Here is a 20,897-nt window from a genome sequence, read left to right as displayed (position 1 = left end):
ACAGGACAGTTTCAATTGCCCGGTGCGTTGAAGTGCGCGGCTACTTATTCTATATACTGTTTATCTTAGCTGTCTACTGTTTGCACTTCAAACACGGCGAGGTTTGCATATGGAAACGCTCTCCAAGTGTGCACTCTCTGCCTTAGCGTCTGAAACAACACATTTGGTATGTTTAAAATGATGCCGTGGGCTGTACAAACAAATACACGCCTTCTCCCACACTGGATCTATGAACTGTGATAATTGGTATATTAGTTATGATTGCCCACTTACGGATTTGACGCTTCCGTCCCATGGTTGAGAAATTCCGGTAAATAGAATCTTTCAGTCTGTAATTGTTTCATGGCAATGAGTTTTATGAGTAATTGAGGCTTAGGTGAAACCTCCATCCTTTAATAAAACATCTATTAGACAATTTCACACATAAGACTTTTTTTTTATCTCAAAACAACCGATTAACAAACTCTCGTTTGTACCTGACAAGAATATTTCTTTCAAGTGTGTTGTTTGATGAACTTGAAACGAAAAGGTCGGCCATTTATTGGCATAGCCATATCATGCCGCTCAAGTGACCTGTAACCCATGATGCCGGTTCGCCGTATCAGTTGTCGATTTCAGACGTGTTTAATTACGTAAGTTAAACGAGATCGTTTTTTGATATTGAAAACAAAATATCGAATTTAAAATGATGCGTGACATTAATTAACAATAGCCCATTTAAAGATAACTTTGAAAACTATTTTAAAGTCATGTGAAAATGCTCGGGAGCGAGACGTTGATTTGGTTTGGTTAAACACCAGTATTTGTTGAGATCAACGTACACTGTATACATGTTTATTTATTCTCAATAAAAAGCAGATGTGTAGTATCGTTTCAGAAAACCTCTTACTGGCGATACTCGCTTTCAATTGACGACGTTTGGATAGTTACATGTTTGCCGGAGTATGATTAATGTAGTTCTTAATAAACATAATCCAGTTAACCACAGCTGGCTTTAAATTGGTGTAGCCTCTTTAGACCTTGTGTGAACTCGTGGCCGAACCATGTCCTCAAGTTCATTGTCCCATACATGTGTATTAATCAAAGTCTTTAAGTGGACCAAAACTGTTATTGACACCAAACCGCTATATTTATTCTAACGTCGTGTATAAAGCATTGCGCCATTTAGGGGGGGGGGGGGTGTCGAATGGTTTTAGCAAGTAGCACAGTATGAAATGAGACATGTGTGTCGTGTATATTACACCCTCGTTTCATTCTAACTAACTCAGCGTCAACGAGTTACATGTAATGGTTTTGTCTTACACATCCTCCTATCTACATGTTAGTTGCCAAATACTATTTGGTGATGAAAGAGAGACCACGTCTAGGGTGCTGTTTGTTGTTGCTTCAAGTTGATGGTTCAAAGTGATGGCTCGATAGTTCGCTAAACTGTCTCAACTGTCACTGGTAATTTGAAATCAACGAGCAAGGAGACGTAAACAATCGGATTATACTCAGTCTGCGACCCGTTATTAATGGCTAACTGTCAATAACAGTGGCGATGAAGCGATGCATTTAAATGAACACGGACAACAATTTCATATTTGAATTATAATACGCAAAATAGAAGACGTTTTGATTAATCAGGAGTTGTGTTCAAATATTGAGAAATAACTTCTCTCGGTCAGTAAGTATTTATTGTCAGTTTGAAGTAACACAAAACTAAGTAAGCGTTATACAGCTGGACGGCGTCCACACTTGATCACTCACACAGATGCATTCTATCAAATTTATAATTGGAGTGTCGGCATGCTGCTTGAATCACGATTACCCTTACAAGACCCATACATCAAATAGTTGTATTAGTAGATTGTCGACATTCCACCCTTCAGACTATGATCCCAATGTCACTCTAAATATCCCGTGATAATAGCTTATTATTACTGATGACGCCACTTAAATACTAGTTTATTTAGCAATACACACTCCTCCCTTTAAAAAATCTTTGCTTTAAATGTGCAGGGGAGAGGGAAGATATCCATGATATTGCATCACGAGTTGATTCGGATATAACCGCACCAGATCAATTTGAAAAAGGTTCCAAGTTCCTCTTGTATGCCAGTCATCCGCAGCATAATTAGCGAAAGCGATAGAATAAAGCATGGTAGTTAATAAACAAAACATATTAACCACGTATCTTCTGAGGTTGTTCAGCTGAAAATTCTTACATACCTTCCGGTTGTGATGCTGGGTTAATTGATTAAAGTCATGAGCGTATTAACTTATCATATCCGCGGCAACACATGGTTTACCTTAACAAGAATGCAGCCCCTGTATCTCTGTAGTCTCTCGACTCTATCTATGTATGAACATGTGTGAGCTTTTGTCCATACTTACAATGACACTGCTGAAATCGATTGCTGATTACAGTGAACGCGATCGTCTGTATTATTCGCTATATATGTGTATATATATAGCAATCCATTGCTAACTGGTAACCGCGATTGTTTCCAAGGTGACTAGCTTCTGACACCGAACATATTTGTGCGCTGACAAACAGATAATGACTCAAATTTGAGAGCGTCAAAGTTTATTTACGCACTTATAAAGTGTGGTGACTTGTCTTTTAAAAACAATATATGGCTAATCGTATTTGCATCGGACTGGGATACAATAAACGACTACCAGCAGTTTACGGTTATAACAATGTATGATGGATGTATACAACGTATAACGGCTAATGTAAACTCATTTCGCTACACGCACAATTTATTGCCAATCAGTGACTGTACTCTCAGAGCTATTTCCGTTGTGTTTGCGTTGAATGTTGTGTAAATTCAGTAGAGCTTGTCCTAGCATGACCCCTATATATCATATACCCTATGTTGTTTTGTTGTAAGATAGTATAGTTATTAATAATTAGTCCACATAAACAAAATTAGTGAATTTTAGTGCAACGTATAAAGCGGCAGTTAAGGGGAGGGGGGGGGGGCTCCTCTAGTTAAGCATAACCTCGCAGCAAATATACTGGATTACAATTACATTGGAAAACAAAATACAGATTACTAGTAATTAGTGTAAATAGCAGAAACAAATGTGTCACGTAATTCCCTGGTACAATCCTCGGGATGAGCAGCTTCTCCACTAAGCCATCGGCAGAATTTGTATCTTTTTTTACCTCCATGTTTGTATCAACTTCTTTAAAGCAGAATAACTCATTGAAACAATGAGTTAATATATCTTGAGTAGCCAAGAGTGAAATTCCAATAAACACTGATTTGTAAGAGCACGCACACACAGATAGGCCTATCTTGATGGCAATTACCTAGAAAAGTTTATCAATGTACTGTAAAATTGGAATCCATTGAAACATTGAAATTAATTGTGTATGAACGTGTAGTCGTTTTGTAGAATACATAGAAACTAAATAAACCATGAGATTTACGATAAAAGGGTGCAGTTGGATTATTGAATCCATGGACTAACATTTCCTGTTGCTGCGTATCTGCGATTAATGGATGTTTTTTTTTTGTTTTGTTTTGTTTTGCTTCAGATGGGTAAGACGCCCAGGATGATGTTGCTGCATAATCACTTGTTATCAGGTTTTATACTCTATCTATCGCAAAGTTCACATGTTGTGGTGTAATCAGTAGCAAATGTACAGTTGGTAATCGTTTGGTAACACATACCATCAGTTTTTGTATATATAATTACAATAATAAAACCACCGTCAATGGTTCGAACGAAAACCATTTTAAATTTTGAACTTCATAAAATAAAATAAAAGCGAAATATAATTACACGAGCTGACCTAATGTTGTGAATTGAAATCAATGATCGCACTAGGTGAACGATGCCAGTATGTCTAGACTTGGGTCGATCACGTGTTTGAATGTAAGAGTGCGACAGCCACCTGCTAGCTTACAGACTGAAGCATGAAACCGCTTTGTCTATATCAACTCTGTCCAACCCTCAATCTTTGAACCTATTGGGAGAGCAAAGAAAACAACCGCATTTGCGCTATGTTAGCTCCCGCTGCTTTCACCGGGTTTTCCAGTATTATGTATTAGACAATACACACACCATTTGGATACCTGCCAACGGGTACATTTGTCCTTCGGCGGTGTCCCTACTAGCTTCGATGGAAAGCAAGACCGGACATTGCTTACGCTGACGTCATCGTTACACACTCTAGTGAATTTGTACAAAGTCAACAATTTGAAAGATGGTTGAAATTCTCAACGTGAAAACGTACTATTGTGGTAGCGAATATATTTGTTTGGCAACGAGGAATGTTATTTACAACTTACGAATCGTTACATAACCTCGAAAATAAGTGACACATTGTCAGTAACCTTTTTCTAGTAACACATTTTTTTTTCGTGGAGCAAATCATTGGGTCTCAATACGTCTGCGGTTTTCGAAGTTTGTGTTCTACATATTTTGGGTAAATTTGAACAATGCTATTGTGCATACAACTAATAATTGTGACGAGTGTGCCGGTGTTATCGTCTCAAACCCCTTCATTCATTATTGGAATTTATGTAAATTATATGAATGAACTGTCATTGGCATATATAATTTACGTCGCAGTGGTCAACATAAAATGTGTAGTACTATAAGCAGATTGTTTTGGCCGAGAGAATATTGCGTTGTATTGAGACAGATGAGGGGGCGCACACTGGATCATAAGATGTGACAATATAAGTGACAAATAGATTAATACTATTCTTTTGTCATCCAATTACCAGCAGATACGACCATGCATAATATATGTTACGTAATAAGGATCCTTCACCATATTTTAGAACGCGTGCTTTATTGAATTCCTAAATATTCTGGATGAAGTCGCTCTTCCACGTTTTTTATAATCAGTGAGCACAGTTGTTTTATTACCATAATTTCAATTCACATTTCAGCACATGATTTCCCCCTTATTTAGAGCAACCTACCGAGGATATACTCCGTATAATCCAAGTCATGCATTCTTTTCTACATGTATTATAATATCAACTAATGTTCTATGCTACACTTTATGACATGCATTTTTTTCAGCTTTTCTGCTTTTGTAATTTTTGTTTGACAATGTTTATCATTCAAATAATTTAAACAATCACGTTCACTATTGTATGATCTATTTCCAGATGTGGATGAATGCGAATTGGGTGTTCACAATTGCCATACCCATGCTGTCTGCCAGAATACACCCAACTCCTTCAGATGTTCTTGCCTGAATGGTTACCGTGGCAACGGAGTAGTCTGTTCAGGTTTGTATTTCTCAGTATTTTGTTGACTACGAGTTCTAACTATCTGCGTGCTTCACTAACTGTATGACTTTTTAGCTCCGCTGCCGACTTTGTCGAGTGCAGCTTATCATATGAGTGATTTTCCGTCGTCGTTTGGTGTCGTGCATCGTCGTCCTTGTCAACTTTTTACTTTACTTTTTCTACTGCTTCTAAAAAACTACATCTTATTGCTTTGATACTTGGTGTAGACCTCTCTCAGATTTGTTAATTTCGTGATGATATCTTCATTTTTCTAATTTTGATGAATATTTGTTTTCATTTTTGGTAACGATGAGTATTTTCAGCTTTGATATTATACTATGGGTAACTACAAGAAGACATCTCTCAGATTTGTTCATTTCGTGATAATATCTTCAATTCTCTAATTTTAATGAATATTTTTGTAATTTTCGGTAAAAAGTGATTTTTTTTCAAATTTTTGTTGAAAACAGCAAGTTGGATTGCTTTGATACATGTAGGTACCTCAGATAGACTTCTCTCAGATTTGTTCATTTTCTAATGATATCTTCGGTTCTTTAATTGAAATGGGCATTGCTAACAGCGGAGCTATCTCAGTCAAGAGGTTGCTTGTTTAAAATCGTGACATGTTTGTGAATATATTAAACAAGTTATTATACAAATTATTTCTACTTGTATGAACATTTGAAGCGCTAGTGTCGTCGTGCAACGCGTTTGAATTCAATGTATCGTTTGCTTATTCGGCGCATGCTATCCACAATGAATGTGTCGCTGAGTGGGGACTGTGGCCCGTTAAGATGGTACTGGTCCCTGAACTTTTCATGAACTATGATAATATTTATTGTTGTGGGATTGTTTGTTCACACAGTGTCCTTGCTGATGCAGGGCAAACTATTATGATGGATGCTTTCAATTATTAAAGAAACTTCATTTCAACATATTAAAAAAATGTATAAATATATTTCAGAAATGTCATGCATTTCTATAGTGGTTGTACGATTTCAGGGATATTTGTGTTCTTAATGCATTAGTTACTATCTACTTTCCTGTATTTTCTATCTGATGATGCTCCAGAACCACGCGAAGAATAAATTAATATGAGTAATTTGCAATATGCAACTGAATGTTATATATTAATACTAATAGTCTATGCCAGGCCAACATATACATACTTGTTCAAAATATTATAGTACGTTTGCCAATTTTAGCATGTAACCAATTACATTGTGAGATCACGTCTCGACTCATACACGCCTCAAGCACTACTCTTAGCGGTGTATAGTGCCCTAAGTAATTATAATGCAGAGGGCGATTACTGGTCAGGCTACAGTAGTTCGCATGAATGGCCATGGATACAATGATCAAATATAACGATTTGTTGTTCACTTATACTTTAATCTGTATTCCAAAGGGCGCCAATTTAAAGTTGATATGGGATTGCGTATAATTGATGATGTACAAGTCACTTGCATTTTACATGTTTATCAACATTTTATCCACGTTTTTATTTATTTATTTATTTATTTATTTATTTATTTATTTATTTATTTATTTATTTATTTATTTATTTATTTATTTATTTATTTATTTATTTATTTATTTATTTATTTATTTATTTATTTATTTATTTATTTATTTATTTATTTATTTATTTATTTATTTATTTATTTATTTATTTATTTATTTATTTATTTATTTATTTATTTTATAATATTTTAAGGCATATGATACAATTCTCCTCGTTATTTGCAATAGAGCTTATAAGTAAACATATTTCTACAGCTGTTAAAACATTTCGAATTGTGGGCTACACGTGGTTATACTGATTACTACCATATACAAGTACTGGGAAGCCTGGGAATCAAATCCTAAACCTGTAATTTGTCTCGTAGAAACATGGTGTTAACTTTGACTATTTTGTTTGCAGACATGGATGAGTGCGAAGTGAATAATGGTGGCTGTGTACACACATGTACAAATACAGATGGTAGTTTTCAGTGTGAATGTAAACTAGGTTTCCAATTACATCCCAATCAAAGAAATTGTATAGGTAATAGCGGCGTTTTCAAAGTTACGATTTACCGGTTTGTGTACTCGACGGTGATTGCATCAGCATTTCACTGGACACCAGTAATTACTTTTGAGATGTATTATATACATTATTAGATATATTACACCGCGTTGTTCACAAAATCGTTACCCCTTTTTTCAGACAAAAATGAATGTGAAACAGGAGAACATGGATGTCAGTATGACTGTATAAATGCCATCGGCAGTTATATATGCCAGTGCCCCGATAAATATTTTCTAAATGAAGACGGACAAACATGTTCATGTAAGTTCTACGATGTCAACCAATTTGTTAACAAAGGAGATTTCCTCCATTAAAAACAGAATATTTCTTATATTAATCTTAATAATTTTATTCTAAGATTAATTTTAAAAATTCCTCAATCTTAGCTAAAAAAAGATTATTCAAGAAAGATAATTTGCTATATTCTCCATATATTTTTTGCTTTTATTTGTCTTGAATTATGACTGAAAGAAGCTGAATGTAATTACAAACTATGTAGTGTGTTCAACAACTCATGTATGAACAATAACTTTAATAAATATGATTTTACTTGGTAAAAATACAGTATTTTTCTGCGTAAAAACGAAAGAATTTCACAATGTCGAAAACAGGAAGTCTTTATCGCAGTGTTGGCCAAAACAATTGATTCAATGTTTATTTGATTTTGCACCCTTAGTGGACCCTGGATGTCGAAATCCAAATGTTGGATGTGCCCATTTTTGCGTTGATGTTTCTGGTGGTGAGTCAGTATGTGGCTGCAGATTTGGATTTAAAATATCTAGCAATAGAAAAGACTGTATATGTAAGTTATATATTTCTCCTCTTTTTCTCATTCATGTATATATACATTCCACATTTACTACGTTTTTTCAAAGCTTCCCATAATCTCGATGTGAAATTCCCCACGCTATGTCCCTTAACTTAGCCCTTATCATTTTGAGCTTGTGGTCCCACTGTCTTCATGTGATTGGAAAACTGGGAAGGAGATGACGGCCCACGCCACGATGGTTACTACAAATCACACGTCTATCGTACTCCCGTTTGGTATTTCGAGAGTTTGCACATTATGCACATTTTATGCATTCATTGACATCATATCAACTTACAATAAACATTATTCAGATTAGATTCATGGTTAATGTTTACTGTATTAATGATTGATGGTTGTGGTAACAGTATTTATACTGCTATTAGCGACATGGTTCTGACGAATCGCCTTTCCCCGAACCGTTTAGATACGTGCGTATTTCAATTCAAGTCGTGGTGCAATGTATGATCCAGTCCATTCACACGACATTGCTATGACGGCTGTGTAATAAATGGTTTTACTGACCCGATGACAGTTCACTAGTGAATGCATGTAACGGATCTGTTCTGAATACGGTTTCTAGTGGAAAGTTGTGAACGTTTTAATAACACCAAATTTTTGATTATAAAAATTGAATCTGATTGCAGGATATTTGATTTGATTGTGTTACCATAGGGATGAGAATATACCTCATCTTGTGTTACTGATAATATCACAGTTATAAAGGATGCAATCAGGGCCAAGTGTATTAGTTGTCAGTCCTTACTCCGACTCACCAAGAGAACGCTTGATGCACCACTGCTCTGAATCAATAAGGGGTTTCAACTGACTAGATGAATTCCGTACGCGATGACATCCCTCGCTCGCTCACTTGTGATACAAGTACTTCATATTTATGCGGCGTGTTTTTGTATTTCCTTATTGAGTCTTGCTGTAATTCATTCCTTTACAAATGGCAGTGTTGTTCTCTCTAGCAGCACAACCGAATTTCTCGAAACAATAGAAATATTTTTAACGTATCAAGAAAAAAATATAATCACCTGATCTGTATCAAATTACTGAAACGTCTGCTTTCGTCATTGTGAATACGCCACAGTGCAGATCCATAACGACGAGGGCGCCTTTCAGTAACCTACTATATAAATGTGTCTACTTTCCCAAACGTGTATTAATATAGATTTTGTTTAGAAAAACAACTCGTTCTTTGAAATTTCTCTAGTTTAAAATATAGAAAAGGTGATCTCACATTCAATTTGCATACTTTTGGAATTATTCAGCTTATTACGAAGACCATTATACAATCAATGCATTGTTGTTGTTTACGCTTGTAAAATTGTTATAGAAATACTAACAATAATTTCATTTCCTTGTCACAGCTACATGTGCCCATGGTAATGGTGGTTGTCAGCACATCTGTACAGATTCACCAATTGGACCAATTTGTAGTTGTTTAGGCAAATATAACTTGCATATTGATGGTAACACTTGTATAGGTAAAGGTATTTCCGACTTCAATTCTCTCATATTAGCATAGGTAAAGGTATTTCCGACTTCAATTCTCTCATATTAGCACGTTCCACTGCACTGCCTAAGGTGGGTGTCTCTTTGTTGCTTTCAACACTGTCAGACATACCGTAGTATGTACTCATTCATTTATTTATGTATTTGTGGTTGATGTAAATATCTCTACCGATTGTATGCGTGTTGTTGCATGAATGGACACCTACTAAATATGGTATAGCTAAAACTTGATAAAATTATTTTTTATCAAATAATATTAATAGTGCCATTATTTATCCCGAATATAATCGTCATATGTCAATATTTAGGTTACTTCTTTTATATCTCCACTTATTATGATCGTGAACGATATTAGTATTCAGTGTAATGTATTAACTGTTGTGAATTCCAATACTTTTTGAAGATATCTGAACATGGTGCGTGGATTGCAAGTCGACATCCGATTCTCGAACGTAGGGTAATGGTATTGAATTAACGTGTTTAATTGCACATTGTAAAAAAAGGAGTTGTTTTAGTACCCAAGCGTTGATGTTGATATGCATTGCCCGAGTACACGTGTTTATTTGAGGTCAGATTTTAAGTGTAATCAAGTTTAATAAGAAGATATGTCCAATGGTATTGGTATGATCTTTCATAATAATGTAAATTCATATTATTGTCACATAATTAATAATTATCTGCATACTTAGAAAGGTCTTTTGTCACGTGTTCATGATACTGATAAATTACATAAAGCGTGGTTCGATAGTGAATAGAAATGTGGTTTGGTTTTAGGATCACGTTTCGACATATGGTTAATGACTCACATATTCACAAATTGAGTTTCACTGGGTGTTTCACCGCCCATTATTTCCCTTGAATAACATGCCAGAAAGTGATTATAGCACTTAGCCTTTGCAAAAGGAATAAATTGGTGTCAGATCTACTATCTCCCTGTACAAACATACGCAGCATATGTTTGGAAATAACGGCGTTTTGGGCATATAAAGGTTGGTAGTGGGTTAATAGACATGAAATTGGAATTTTAGTGAGAAAATTAAAACTGTATACAAAAATAATTGCCGACATATATGCCAGTAGAAGTCAAACAAATTCTATCTATACACTCGGGACATTAGTATATAACATCGTGCATGTGTCGACCTGTTCATTGTACCGGTTACTCCGCACACAGAAAACTCATACAATACAATTGTTCCTATGCCCAGAACGTATAGTAATTACTTCACTCATGAATTAAACATAATAATTTGTCTATGTTCTTGGATACTTGTGCAGATGAAATAAATATACCCCATACCGGCGATAAGTCCAAACAAATTAAAGGAAAACAATGAATAAATTCAGGAATGGATTTGTCACACCCTTTAAATATCAGATACTTATCGGATATTTCACATGATAATTGTGAAATTAACTGTGTAGAAAATACACTTGGATATTTCACATTAATTATGTTTTAATGAAATTGATACAATCGCGTTATTGATTATTTTACCAGAGACGTGTGGCATCAATAATGGGGGGTGTGATCGTGTATGCGTCGATACTAATACTGGCGTCAAATGTAGCTGTCCACAGGGATATAAATTACAGTCTGATGCGAGGACATGCAAAGGTAGGACAATACGTAATCTTTCATTCACATTATTTCACATACTTGTACGTATATACAACATGTAACACTACTCTGTTGTGACATCAGCTCACAATCATATGATATAACTTTTTGGGAAACATAGTTTTCTTTGATACAGTGTAGGCATAGAACCTTAATCTATGATGTATGTTGTTATTAATTGCATAATGTGATAGATTTACAGAAATACAATAACAATGTTACCCACAAACACAAAAGCAATATTGACGAAGCAAAAGTCAGAAAAACATGTCACGTGTACATGGTCAAAAATAGTAATTAAACGAAGTCATCAATACTAAATTAATACGCGAGAATGTTGATTCACATGTTTATAAGGACCTCTGACGTCATTGAAGTGAGTCAGAATCATTAGAGACATCCACCGATGACATATTTTGAATGAATGTTAATACTTATCTACAGATATCGACGAATGTGCAATAGAAAATGGCGGATGTCAAGTTGATTGTAAAAATACTTTTGGTGGATATGAGTGTCGATGCCAGAGTGGATATAAATTATTATCAAATGGAATGACATGTGAAGGTAATAATCGTCGAGTTTTCGAGATTTGCGTTATGTTATCATTACTTCTATTTTACAAACGTTTTAACACAAAAAAACACATCAAAGTTCCATCGTACCTGACAGGAACACAAGATCTGATAATTTTTCGCATTTATGAATTCACGTATACTTAATTAATGTGCATGTTAATTTAGCTGATAATCATGAATGATTATTGTCCACAGACATTGACGAATGTTCGATTAATGGTACGTGCGATCACACATGCATCAACGCCCCAGGAAGCTTCCAGTGCCTATGTGACAAAGGCTACCAAGAATACGGAATAACGCATTGTGGGGGTAAGTGGCATAATTATATGTTAAATGTAAACAAAATTGTGTCTCATAATTAAATTAAAAAAACAACAACACAATTTGTGTATAATTTATTTCAACAGATCGTGATGAATGTTCTATAGCGAACGGTGGGTGTCAGCATACTTGTACAAATTATCCTGGTAGTTATAAATGTGAATGTAACTCTGATTATACTTTACATCCAAATGGAAAAGATTGTTTAGGTAAGGAACTGTATGTGTGTGGATATGAGTTTATTTTCACTTTAAACCTGCTTTATTTCTTTACTTTGATATATGCATTGTTTTTATTGAATATTGAATAGCCATATTTTTAATATAAAGACATATTGTTCGATTATATGGTAGATTTTCACTCTGACACTAAAGAAATATTCATAACATAGTGTATTTGTTATGCAGAAGTATCAACATGTTTGCCGTTACAACAACCAGGCAAGGCCCTATTGGTGTGTAATAAAATCGGCAACGTTGATAGTTGCAGTCTTAGCTGTGAATACAATGCTCATTTCGAAGCTGAGTCAGAGGACACGTACAGCTATAGCTGCGGCGTAACTACAGACTTTCTCCGGTCCCAAGAGAGTTACAACTCATCGCTGCCTTCTTGTTCAGGTATTCGAATTGCATCGTGTTCCAATCAATCCCATTTCATCGTCACATGGGAGAAATTCCACATATATGAGGTTATATCACAGGGAGCCCAGGAACTATAATCAACTGTAGTACGCAGTCTCTATGAGCGCGGGGGGGGGGGGGGTATCGGCTGGTATCTGGTGTCCCTTGTCTATTTCTTACACTATATACCAGCCGATACCCCCCCCCCCGCTCATAGGGAGTGCGTACAGTTGATCATAGTTCCTGGGCTCCCTGTGGTTATATTAATTCTTTGAATTGTGTCGGATTCGAAATATTGTCGCCCATGCACGGTTACATACATTTTTTAGTTGTAATTATTAACCGATATTCACCCCGTGTCGTGATTTTCTTTCACCAGAAGAAATGCAAGCACCATCAATCAAGAGGAAAGCAAGATTCACATTCTCTGCTGATAAATGTCGTCTTCGTAAAAGAACGAGAGAACGATTTAAAGATAAACAACTCTCGGGTGAGTAACACACGTGCTTATCCATATCGTATTACGTAGGGTGTCTTACAACCGAGGGCGGAGAGCGTTGTGTGTTGCATGTACGCCGCGGGTCTGAAAACCGCGTAATCACAGTAGCAATGCATTAGCCCGTACGCATTCATGAAACACCATCCTACAGTCTGGACTTACAAGAAATTGTCAAGATAATCTGTTATCGGTAGTAATCACATTCACTTCTAATTCCAGTTGATCTCCTGACCGCACAGGAGTTGCCCACACACGTGCTTGAATTTAATCGAAGTTTCTCATAAAGGTGCCTTGTTAGTTGAACGCCCTTCGGTGACGTGGGCAAAAGTCAAATCTGAGTTGAACCATAGGCTCCATAGAAGAATCTGAGGCATTCATTTTCATGTCTTATTGCTGAGAATGGAAAATTGATGGAATACATTTTACACAGAATATTGAGTTTATAGTATAGTTCATCTCCGATAGTCAAATAGAAAATCCCGATTCAGTGATTTTGGGACATCCTAATATGCTAAAAACGCAACAAAACCAAATATTTGGCTATTGTCAAGAAACTTTTGATGTAAATATCTTGTGAATCGTAGGTATATTAATACTGTATTATTCTACTTCATGTATTAAATGAAGTAGCTTGTCCATAAGAAAGCTCATGCAAACCATTAATGTTGTCAGTTAGTCTAAATGTGGTATACCATTGTATCTATTTTAACATTATTGACTTATACCGCCACCGCCTTACTTATTATGTATTATTACTGTACACATATCACATGACACGTCAAAGGCTTAAAGGGCGGTGGTCGTCGCGCCACATCCTGTTCGATATGGGACTAATAGCGACGTAAACAACGCCTGTGAAATACATTATTTTGTTTACATGAAATTCGAGCATGCGGCGAGCGATGACCACTTCCCTTTAAAACAATATTAACACAATTTTAATAGCGGATCTTCATGTACCATGTGTTCCCCCAAATACTGAGAACGCATAATATGAGTAGTTGGACCTAAACTGCTGGATTGTGTACTTTATCCTCAATATTATCTACAACGATTCCGCCATTGGAAAAGATTGTGTAATTTCTAATCACTCCAACTATATTATTAAAATGTTAACACAACAAAAACATATCAGAGCTATCATATATATAACCCTGTTAAACAAATATGTTCCTTTTCTTTCAGAGGAGAGAAAATATCCATGTTCTGATTTATGTCATGTTAGTTTTGTTAATTTACAATGTGGGTCCAGGCGAAGGACTAAAAGATCCAGGAAAAAGTCTAAAGCCGTCATTACAGCCGAGTTCGAGATACAAATGAATCCCGAGAATCCAACAGGTAACGCTCTTACTCCTATCCTGCTCAACTCGAATCTGACTTGACTGGTACCGTAGTTTGTCATATTGAAAACAATAATCTGTTTTCTTCTTCAGATAAATGCGATGTAAACTGCGTGAAAAAAAGAACCAATCGAAATCTAAAACGAACTATTAAAACATTACGAAGGTCTATCAATAAGGAGAATTTCTTTGTGAGATTCTCCGGGGGTGAATATGAAGTAACGAGAAGATCTTTGATAACACCAGATTTTCAAACGCTATGCAAATTGGGACAGATACTCGTCGAATCAACATGTGGTATGTATAATTAATCTATAATTTGATCATTGTTAAAGTACAAGTGAAAGGGAATAGAACTAATTTCCGCAGGTCAGGTCAATGATACACCACCATAATGTTTTTTGTTGAGATTAATCGTTTCATTACATATTCTACATACATACCTCACATATACACATTCATAAGGATGTTATAACATGTTGTGGGCGGATAAAGCCCATCTGCACAGATCCTTTCTCTTATTAATACACAGCAAGACAATCTCAAAATAATAAATACGTATCCAGACTCAATAGCTTGTTGGTTATGCATGACATATACTCTCCTTAACTCCCTATTTGCAACCAGGGAAGTCAGGTATTACCTTTACATGAACACTGCTTGATTGAACCGAGATTCAGCTAACCATAAACCCCTGAGGGCTCGGAGAGCAATTTACACGATTCTAACACAAACCTAAAAGTAAACTTATTGGAGCTTGTATGTAATATTAGATAAGTCATGCATAGTTCGCTTACACGTTCACATTCTATTTCTTCCCAATGTCTATTTATGTTCGTCTATATACACACACGCATATTAACGTTTAAATGTATAAGTCTAAGTCGTACTAAATACCATACAGTTCTTGACTTATTATCAATGTGTTTGTCACGTCAGACTACCCAGGATCTTCTCAGTATACAAATGAACACAAGTAATGAGCCTAGCCACGCCGCACTTGTGTGAAAACACAACATGATATGTCTTGGCTTGTTCAGTTGTACATTACGTCATGCTACCGAACGTGGTTATGTCTAGTATTCGTAATCGCTTTTCGATTAGCTAATGTTTATACCTTGGTGCTGATGTTTAATTCGAAGCACGTCCCGACGTCACGACCTTATTATGTAATCCAAACGTGTATGTTACATATACTGTAAAGTTATACTATCCAGATATCACAACATAACAGTATTCCACAGATAGCTCTTTCCAATATGTTTGTCCGTGTAAACCGTAAGCATGAACCCCACTAACCATTACTCCAAATCTGGCGTTATTGCTTAAGAAAATGTGCAATTACATCTTGTTCAACAGTTGCTTGCAGCGTTGGTACCTTTTATGACATTGATGAAGGACAATGCATACCGTGTCCTGCTGGGTCGTATCAAGACAAAGAGGGTCAACTATTGTGTAACAAATGTCCAAAGCAAGGGAGTGGAGTAATAGGTGCGCGTAATCTCACAGAATGTGGCGGTGAGTCAGCTTTGTATTAATTAACACAACCAACATTATATCACCAATACTGGATGAAATAAACACGATAGGTGCCTTTCACAAATACAGTAGTACTTAGCTCGAATAAGATGCAGAAATGCGTCGAATGATAGGTTTTAAATTGTATGCAGTCAGATTTAAGTATAATTTCGTTGTGTTGTCTGTAATACGTTGATGACTCTCAGTTACATTCGAAACAAATAATTTGTCTTTTTTCAGGTCAGTGCAACCCAGGTGAACATTCGATTAATGGGTTTAAACCCTGTCAGCCATGTACTAAGGGATCATTTCAACCTGAATGGGGCAGGACATCGTGCTTTCGGTGTGGAGATGGGTTAACAACGAAAGGCACGGCAAGTGCTAGCTTTTCTGAATGCACGGTGAAAGGTACGGTGTTAAATAAACTACCAATCTATATGCTAAACATCGACGAATACATGAAGGTGAATAATATAAGGTTATTACGAGGATACCTCGAAGTATGAACGAGGACAGTGCAGCGGAAGTATCGACCGACGCGCAGGTATTCTCGTAATAACCTTACTATTATACATCTTTTCCTTCCAAGGATACATTATGGGAATTCCGACATCCAAAACGTTTAGAGCAAAATCAGCGAACTTCTTTGTGTGGAGACCGATCAAACCCTGGTGGCAGCCATGTTTGTTTTTGTTATTAGAGAACGCTTACGCTCGTAATCATTCCATATTTGGAATACGCATTTCCTAATATGGTGGGATGAAAATACCCCGTATATCAATACCGCAAAATTACGGCAAGCTGTAACTTATGTCGTTACCGTGACTAATGTATAATAATATCAATAAACCACGGATTTTTTTTTTTTTTTTATTTCAGAACGATGTATGCCGGGTTACTTTTATAATATAGGCAAACATATTTGTGAACTTTGTCCAATTGGAACTTATCAACCGGACTTCACTCAATATTTCTGTATTCGATGCCCGGGAGGTACGACAACAGACGAACCGGGAGCGTCGGAACCAACGTCATGCAAAGGTAAATACTGCATAAAGAGAAGTTGCCTAAATACAACCAGAAGGCTAACCCTTATTTATTTTAGACATGTTTTATTAGAAATTGAACAACCGTCTAACCCTAAAGAATTGTCGTACATTGTCGTATTTCATTTCGTGACGTATTCAGCATTACGAACTTAAGGTCATAAGACCAAAACTGCCATCAATTGAAACTTCCGGGAAATAATGAAATGCCACATTTCAACTGCCAATATTTTGATAAATTGAAAAGTTGCAATTTCGGGAAAGGGCGCCAATTGATGCATTTTTTATTCGATGAGAACTCTGCTAATATATTTTTTGGGGGGTTACGTGCAACAACAATGAAACTGCAGTCGAATCCGTAACCTGACATTGGGCCAATCATGATGTATTCACACAATTGCTCTCTTGACAGACAGGCGATGTGGCGGCGAAATAAACGAATACTCTGGTTTCATAGAAAGTCCCAATTATCCTGGCGATTACCCAACTAACGTGGAGTGTACGTGGAATATTTCTCCCCCCAAGGGAAGAAGGATTCTTGTTGTCATACCCGAGATCTTTCTGGCCAACGACGCCACGGACATGTGTGGAGACCAGCTTGTTATGAGAAAATCTTGTAAGTGTGAAACGGTGTATATTTTTTTGAGAAAAAAAAAACGGCACTGAAAATATATTACAAGCATGGTCTAATTTGAAGTCCACAATGAAACACGTAAAGCTCATTTTGTAATTCAGACTACGCGTATATTACACTTTCACAATTGCCCTTATTGTAAATAGCCACCGAAATTTCGTGGGGAACGATAGAGCGACGTTTTTACTCCTCAAATAGTTTTCATTCTCTCCATTCACCGTTGTTCCCTGATCTATGCTTATTTAAGGGGAAACAAATAGGTGTCTTGGTTATCCCGTGCGGTCTTTGTTGTCAATGGCCTGCAAATTCAGGACACACCAGGACTGCACTTATTTAATAAAAAACGGGCGTACGTGGTACTCACATCTAATAGAAAACGTTTAAAGCTGATAATTTTTTTGTTTTTCCACAGCTAGTCCATATTCCATGATAACGTACGAGTCCTGTGTAACACATACCTCGCCAATTGCCTTCACTACCAGATCTAGGAAGTTATGGGTGCGATTCAAATCCAATGCTAATATCAGTGCGAAAGGATTCCAGATCCCGTATGTTACGTACGATGGTAAGAACTGACGCTTCATTTTAAGAATGCAAGTTAAGATATGAATAGCAATACGACGCCTTTGTACACTAAGTGCATTTTTGAATATTTTTTTTTTTTTTGAATAGAAAACTACCAAGATTTAATATATAATATTGTACGAGACGGTCGACTTTATGAATCGGATCATCACCTAGAAATTTTGAAGGTAATGAATATTACAATTGCCCTTATCTATATTAAACATTAATATGATATTTAGGTATAATACATGCATACAAGTGTGTTGAGTAGCTCAATGACAGTGCGATACGCCCTCATCGGCAGATGTTACAAAACCAAATTCTTGAATATTCGTTTGTCAATTCAATAATTTTATATACTTTTTTGGGTTACAGGACAAGAAGCTAGTCGCTGCTCTGTTTGACGTCATCGCGTTCCCTCAACACTATTTTAGCTATACCCAAGAGGAATCGAGGTCGATGTTTCCCAAGTCATTCTTACGATTACTACGTTCGAAAGTTTCCCGGTTCTTCAGGCTATGATCTACTTGATCTTCGCATTAGTGGATGCGGTAATGCAACGTGATTTTAGTACGTTGCTGTAAACTGACGATCTGTGTGATACAATTAAGCGTATATGTGGATTTTTATGTTCGAGCGACCGAATTACCTGTTCCGACGCATTTAGTGAAAACAATATTTTCCCCTTATAGTCTTACTGGATAATAAATAAACACACTCTTCGAACATATCATAATCAGTTACGATTAGCTATGTACAGCGTTTATTTGGTGATGTAACAGTTCCTGGTCATTTTGGTGTAATGTACTGCTGATTTGCTGATCGTATTTTATCACACAGTTCCTAACCAATTGTAAAAGTATGGACACTCCACTGTAGTTAAGTCATTGTTGCAGTAATGTTAAACTGTCATTGCGTTAGTCTATTTTGTATATTTGGAGATCCTGTAACGTATTTTAGGCAGAGGTGCAAATTAGCGTATGTGAATCGCCACCGCGAGACTGAAACAAAGACCGGAATTGGCTTTGTTTCTAGAAATGTACATACGACACCGGGTATAAACCTTTCTATTGTTTACTGTATTGTATTATAATTACAATGGCTCAAGATACAATATGTAAGTTTTAGCGTAGCTGAATAAAAAATATACAAAATAATTTATATATAGATTTATGAGACGACAAAAAGCGAGCGGGTCGACCACATTTATGTGTTTTGCTAATAAGCCAGTTTGCATATTAGAACCATTGATTCCATGTCGCTGCCGGATGTTGACTTTTTCATAGGACCAAATAAAGTGATCGGACCAATCAATTTGCTCGGCACAATAGGTGTTTCAAACGAATCAGCCACCCAAGCAAACGAAAAAACCCGAGTCCAATCGAAAGCCCTGACTTCGGTTATCATTATTTTATACTGCTGATTTTGCAAATGTCGGCACACCAACTATATACATCACATGTAAACAAATCATTCTACTTGTTTAGTTGACGTCACTTCCGTCTAGATGACCAATCAAACTTCCAATTGCTTGCGACATTTCTGTTATATTGTTTCTTTATATATTGATGCTGGGAGTGCTCATTTTTTGCAGGTGTTTTTTAAAAGTTACTTAATGAATCATTTATTGAAATCGATCAGAACCACGCTTAAACTATTAAATTATTTAAATATGTACATCGTATTCAGTCAATATTAAAGTAAACTACATGTAGCTATGCAGTGTTTCATCATCAGATATGTATTCGGACAAGTTTTTCATAAATACTGTAGAATTTGTAATAAATAGATGCTGCTGCAAGCTACAATTCGACGCTGCAGTGCGTTCCCGATATATTGTAGGGGACATTGTGCTAGTGAGAACTGAAGACGATGTTAATTTCCCTCGGGGTGTATCTGATCGGCTGCGTCGAAATGCTTCTAAATTCGAAATAGTTTCTATAATAGTTAATCACGGAGATTTCCGGTGATGGGGGAGTTGTATGTCACACACATCTTAATTGCATTCGTTCGCAAGTAGAATAGTACATAATGTAGTTTTAATTTTGCTCACAGGAGCTACGTCACTTGGCCCGTGTTGTAATTTAAAAAAAAATTATGTATCCATATTTTGATATTAAAATGCAATGTATTTCTGGTTAAGTTAAATGTTTGTCATTTTCATATTACTGGATAAGTGAAACATCAACCTTTTTCTCTTGGTTATTGATATGATGGTTTGCATAACCATAGACCCTCTGACATGTGTTGCAAGACATATTTGCTAATACATCTAAGAGCGCCATCAACGATGAAAATTACCAGAGCTTAGTATAATAAACAATCACAATTTATGTGAAAATTTACCTCACCCAGTCGTGTCCCATAGCTGTTTTATTTGAATATTTTAAAACGGACCAACTCTTGCAGATACATAAATACAGGAAAAAAATAACGTTTTAAATTACGACAGACAAATTGTCTAACATTTCCGTTTGAATGTATAGCTCCCTGATGATTTTTTA

General features: G+C 36.1%; 1 protein-coding gene across 5 annotated transcripts in view; it reads left to right on the top strand.

Annotated features, from left to right (window-relative positions):
* LOC100372824 (signal peptide, CUB and EGF-like domain-containing protein 2) overlaps window positions 1-20,541 on the top strand; it is a 32,619-nt gene extending 12,078 nt beyond the window's left edge. For 2 of the 5 annotated variants that reach the window (XM_085500532.1, XM_085500553.1), the window contains 20 exons: window positions 5,124-5,246; window positions 7,171-7,293; window positions 7,456-7,578; window positions 7,994-8,119; window positions 9,502-9,624; window positions 11,148-11,264; window positions 11,712-11,834; window positions 12,041-12,157; window positions 12,256-12,378; window positions 12,577-12,786; window positions 13,169-13,279; window positions 14,474-14,626; window positions 14,722-14,925; window positions 15,988-16,146; window positions 16,387-16,554; window positions 17,026-17,187; window positions 17,605-17,808; window positions 18,239-18,391; window positions 18,499-18,578; window positions 18,769-20,541. In XM_085500532.1, the coding sequence (XP_085356658.1) occupies window positions 5,124-5,246; window positions 7,171-7,293; window positions 7,456-7,578; window positions 7,994-8,119; window positions 9,502-9,624; window positions 11,148-11,264; window positions 11,712-11,834; window positions 12,041-12,157; window positions 12,256-12,378; window positions 12,577-12,786; window positions 13,169-13,279; window positions 14,474-14,626; window positions 14,722-14,925; window positions 15,988-16,146; window positions 16,387-16,554; window positions 17,026-17,187; window positions 17,605-17,808; window positions 18,239-18,391; window positions 18,499-18,578; window positions 18,769-18,915 (2,849 nt within the window). In that variant the 3' untranslated portion in view covers window positions 18,916-20,541. The remainder of the gene's footprint in view (window positions 1-5,123; window positions 5,247-7,170; window positions 7,294-7,455; window positions 7,579-7,993; window positions 8,120-9,501; window positions 9,625-11,147; window positions 11,265-11,711; window positions 11,835-12,040; window positions 12,158-12,255; window positions 12,379-12,576; window positions 12,787-13,168; window positions 13,280-14,473; window positions 14,627-14,721; window positions 14,926-15,987; window positions 16,147-16,386; window positions 16,555-17,025; window positions 17,188-17,604; window positions 17,809-18,238; window positions 18,392-18,498; window positions 18,579-18,768) is intronic. The other 3 variants (XM_085500548.1, XM_085500542.1, XM_085500538.1) reach the window with 3 other exon arrangements.
* Window positions 20,542-20,897: the final 356 nt, after the last annotated feature.

The sequence above is a fragment of the Saccoglossus kowalevskii genome, chromosome 1, assembly GCF_978046115.1.
Source record: "Saccoglossus kowalevskii chromosome 1, keSacKowa6.1, whole genome shotgun sequence".
In the NCBI taxonomy this organism is placed as follows: Eukaryota; Metazoa; Hemichordata; class Enteropneusta; family Harrimaniidae; genus Saccoglossus; species Saccoglossus kowalevskii.
This window is presented reverse-complemented; position numbering and strand designations above follow the sequence as displayed.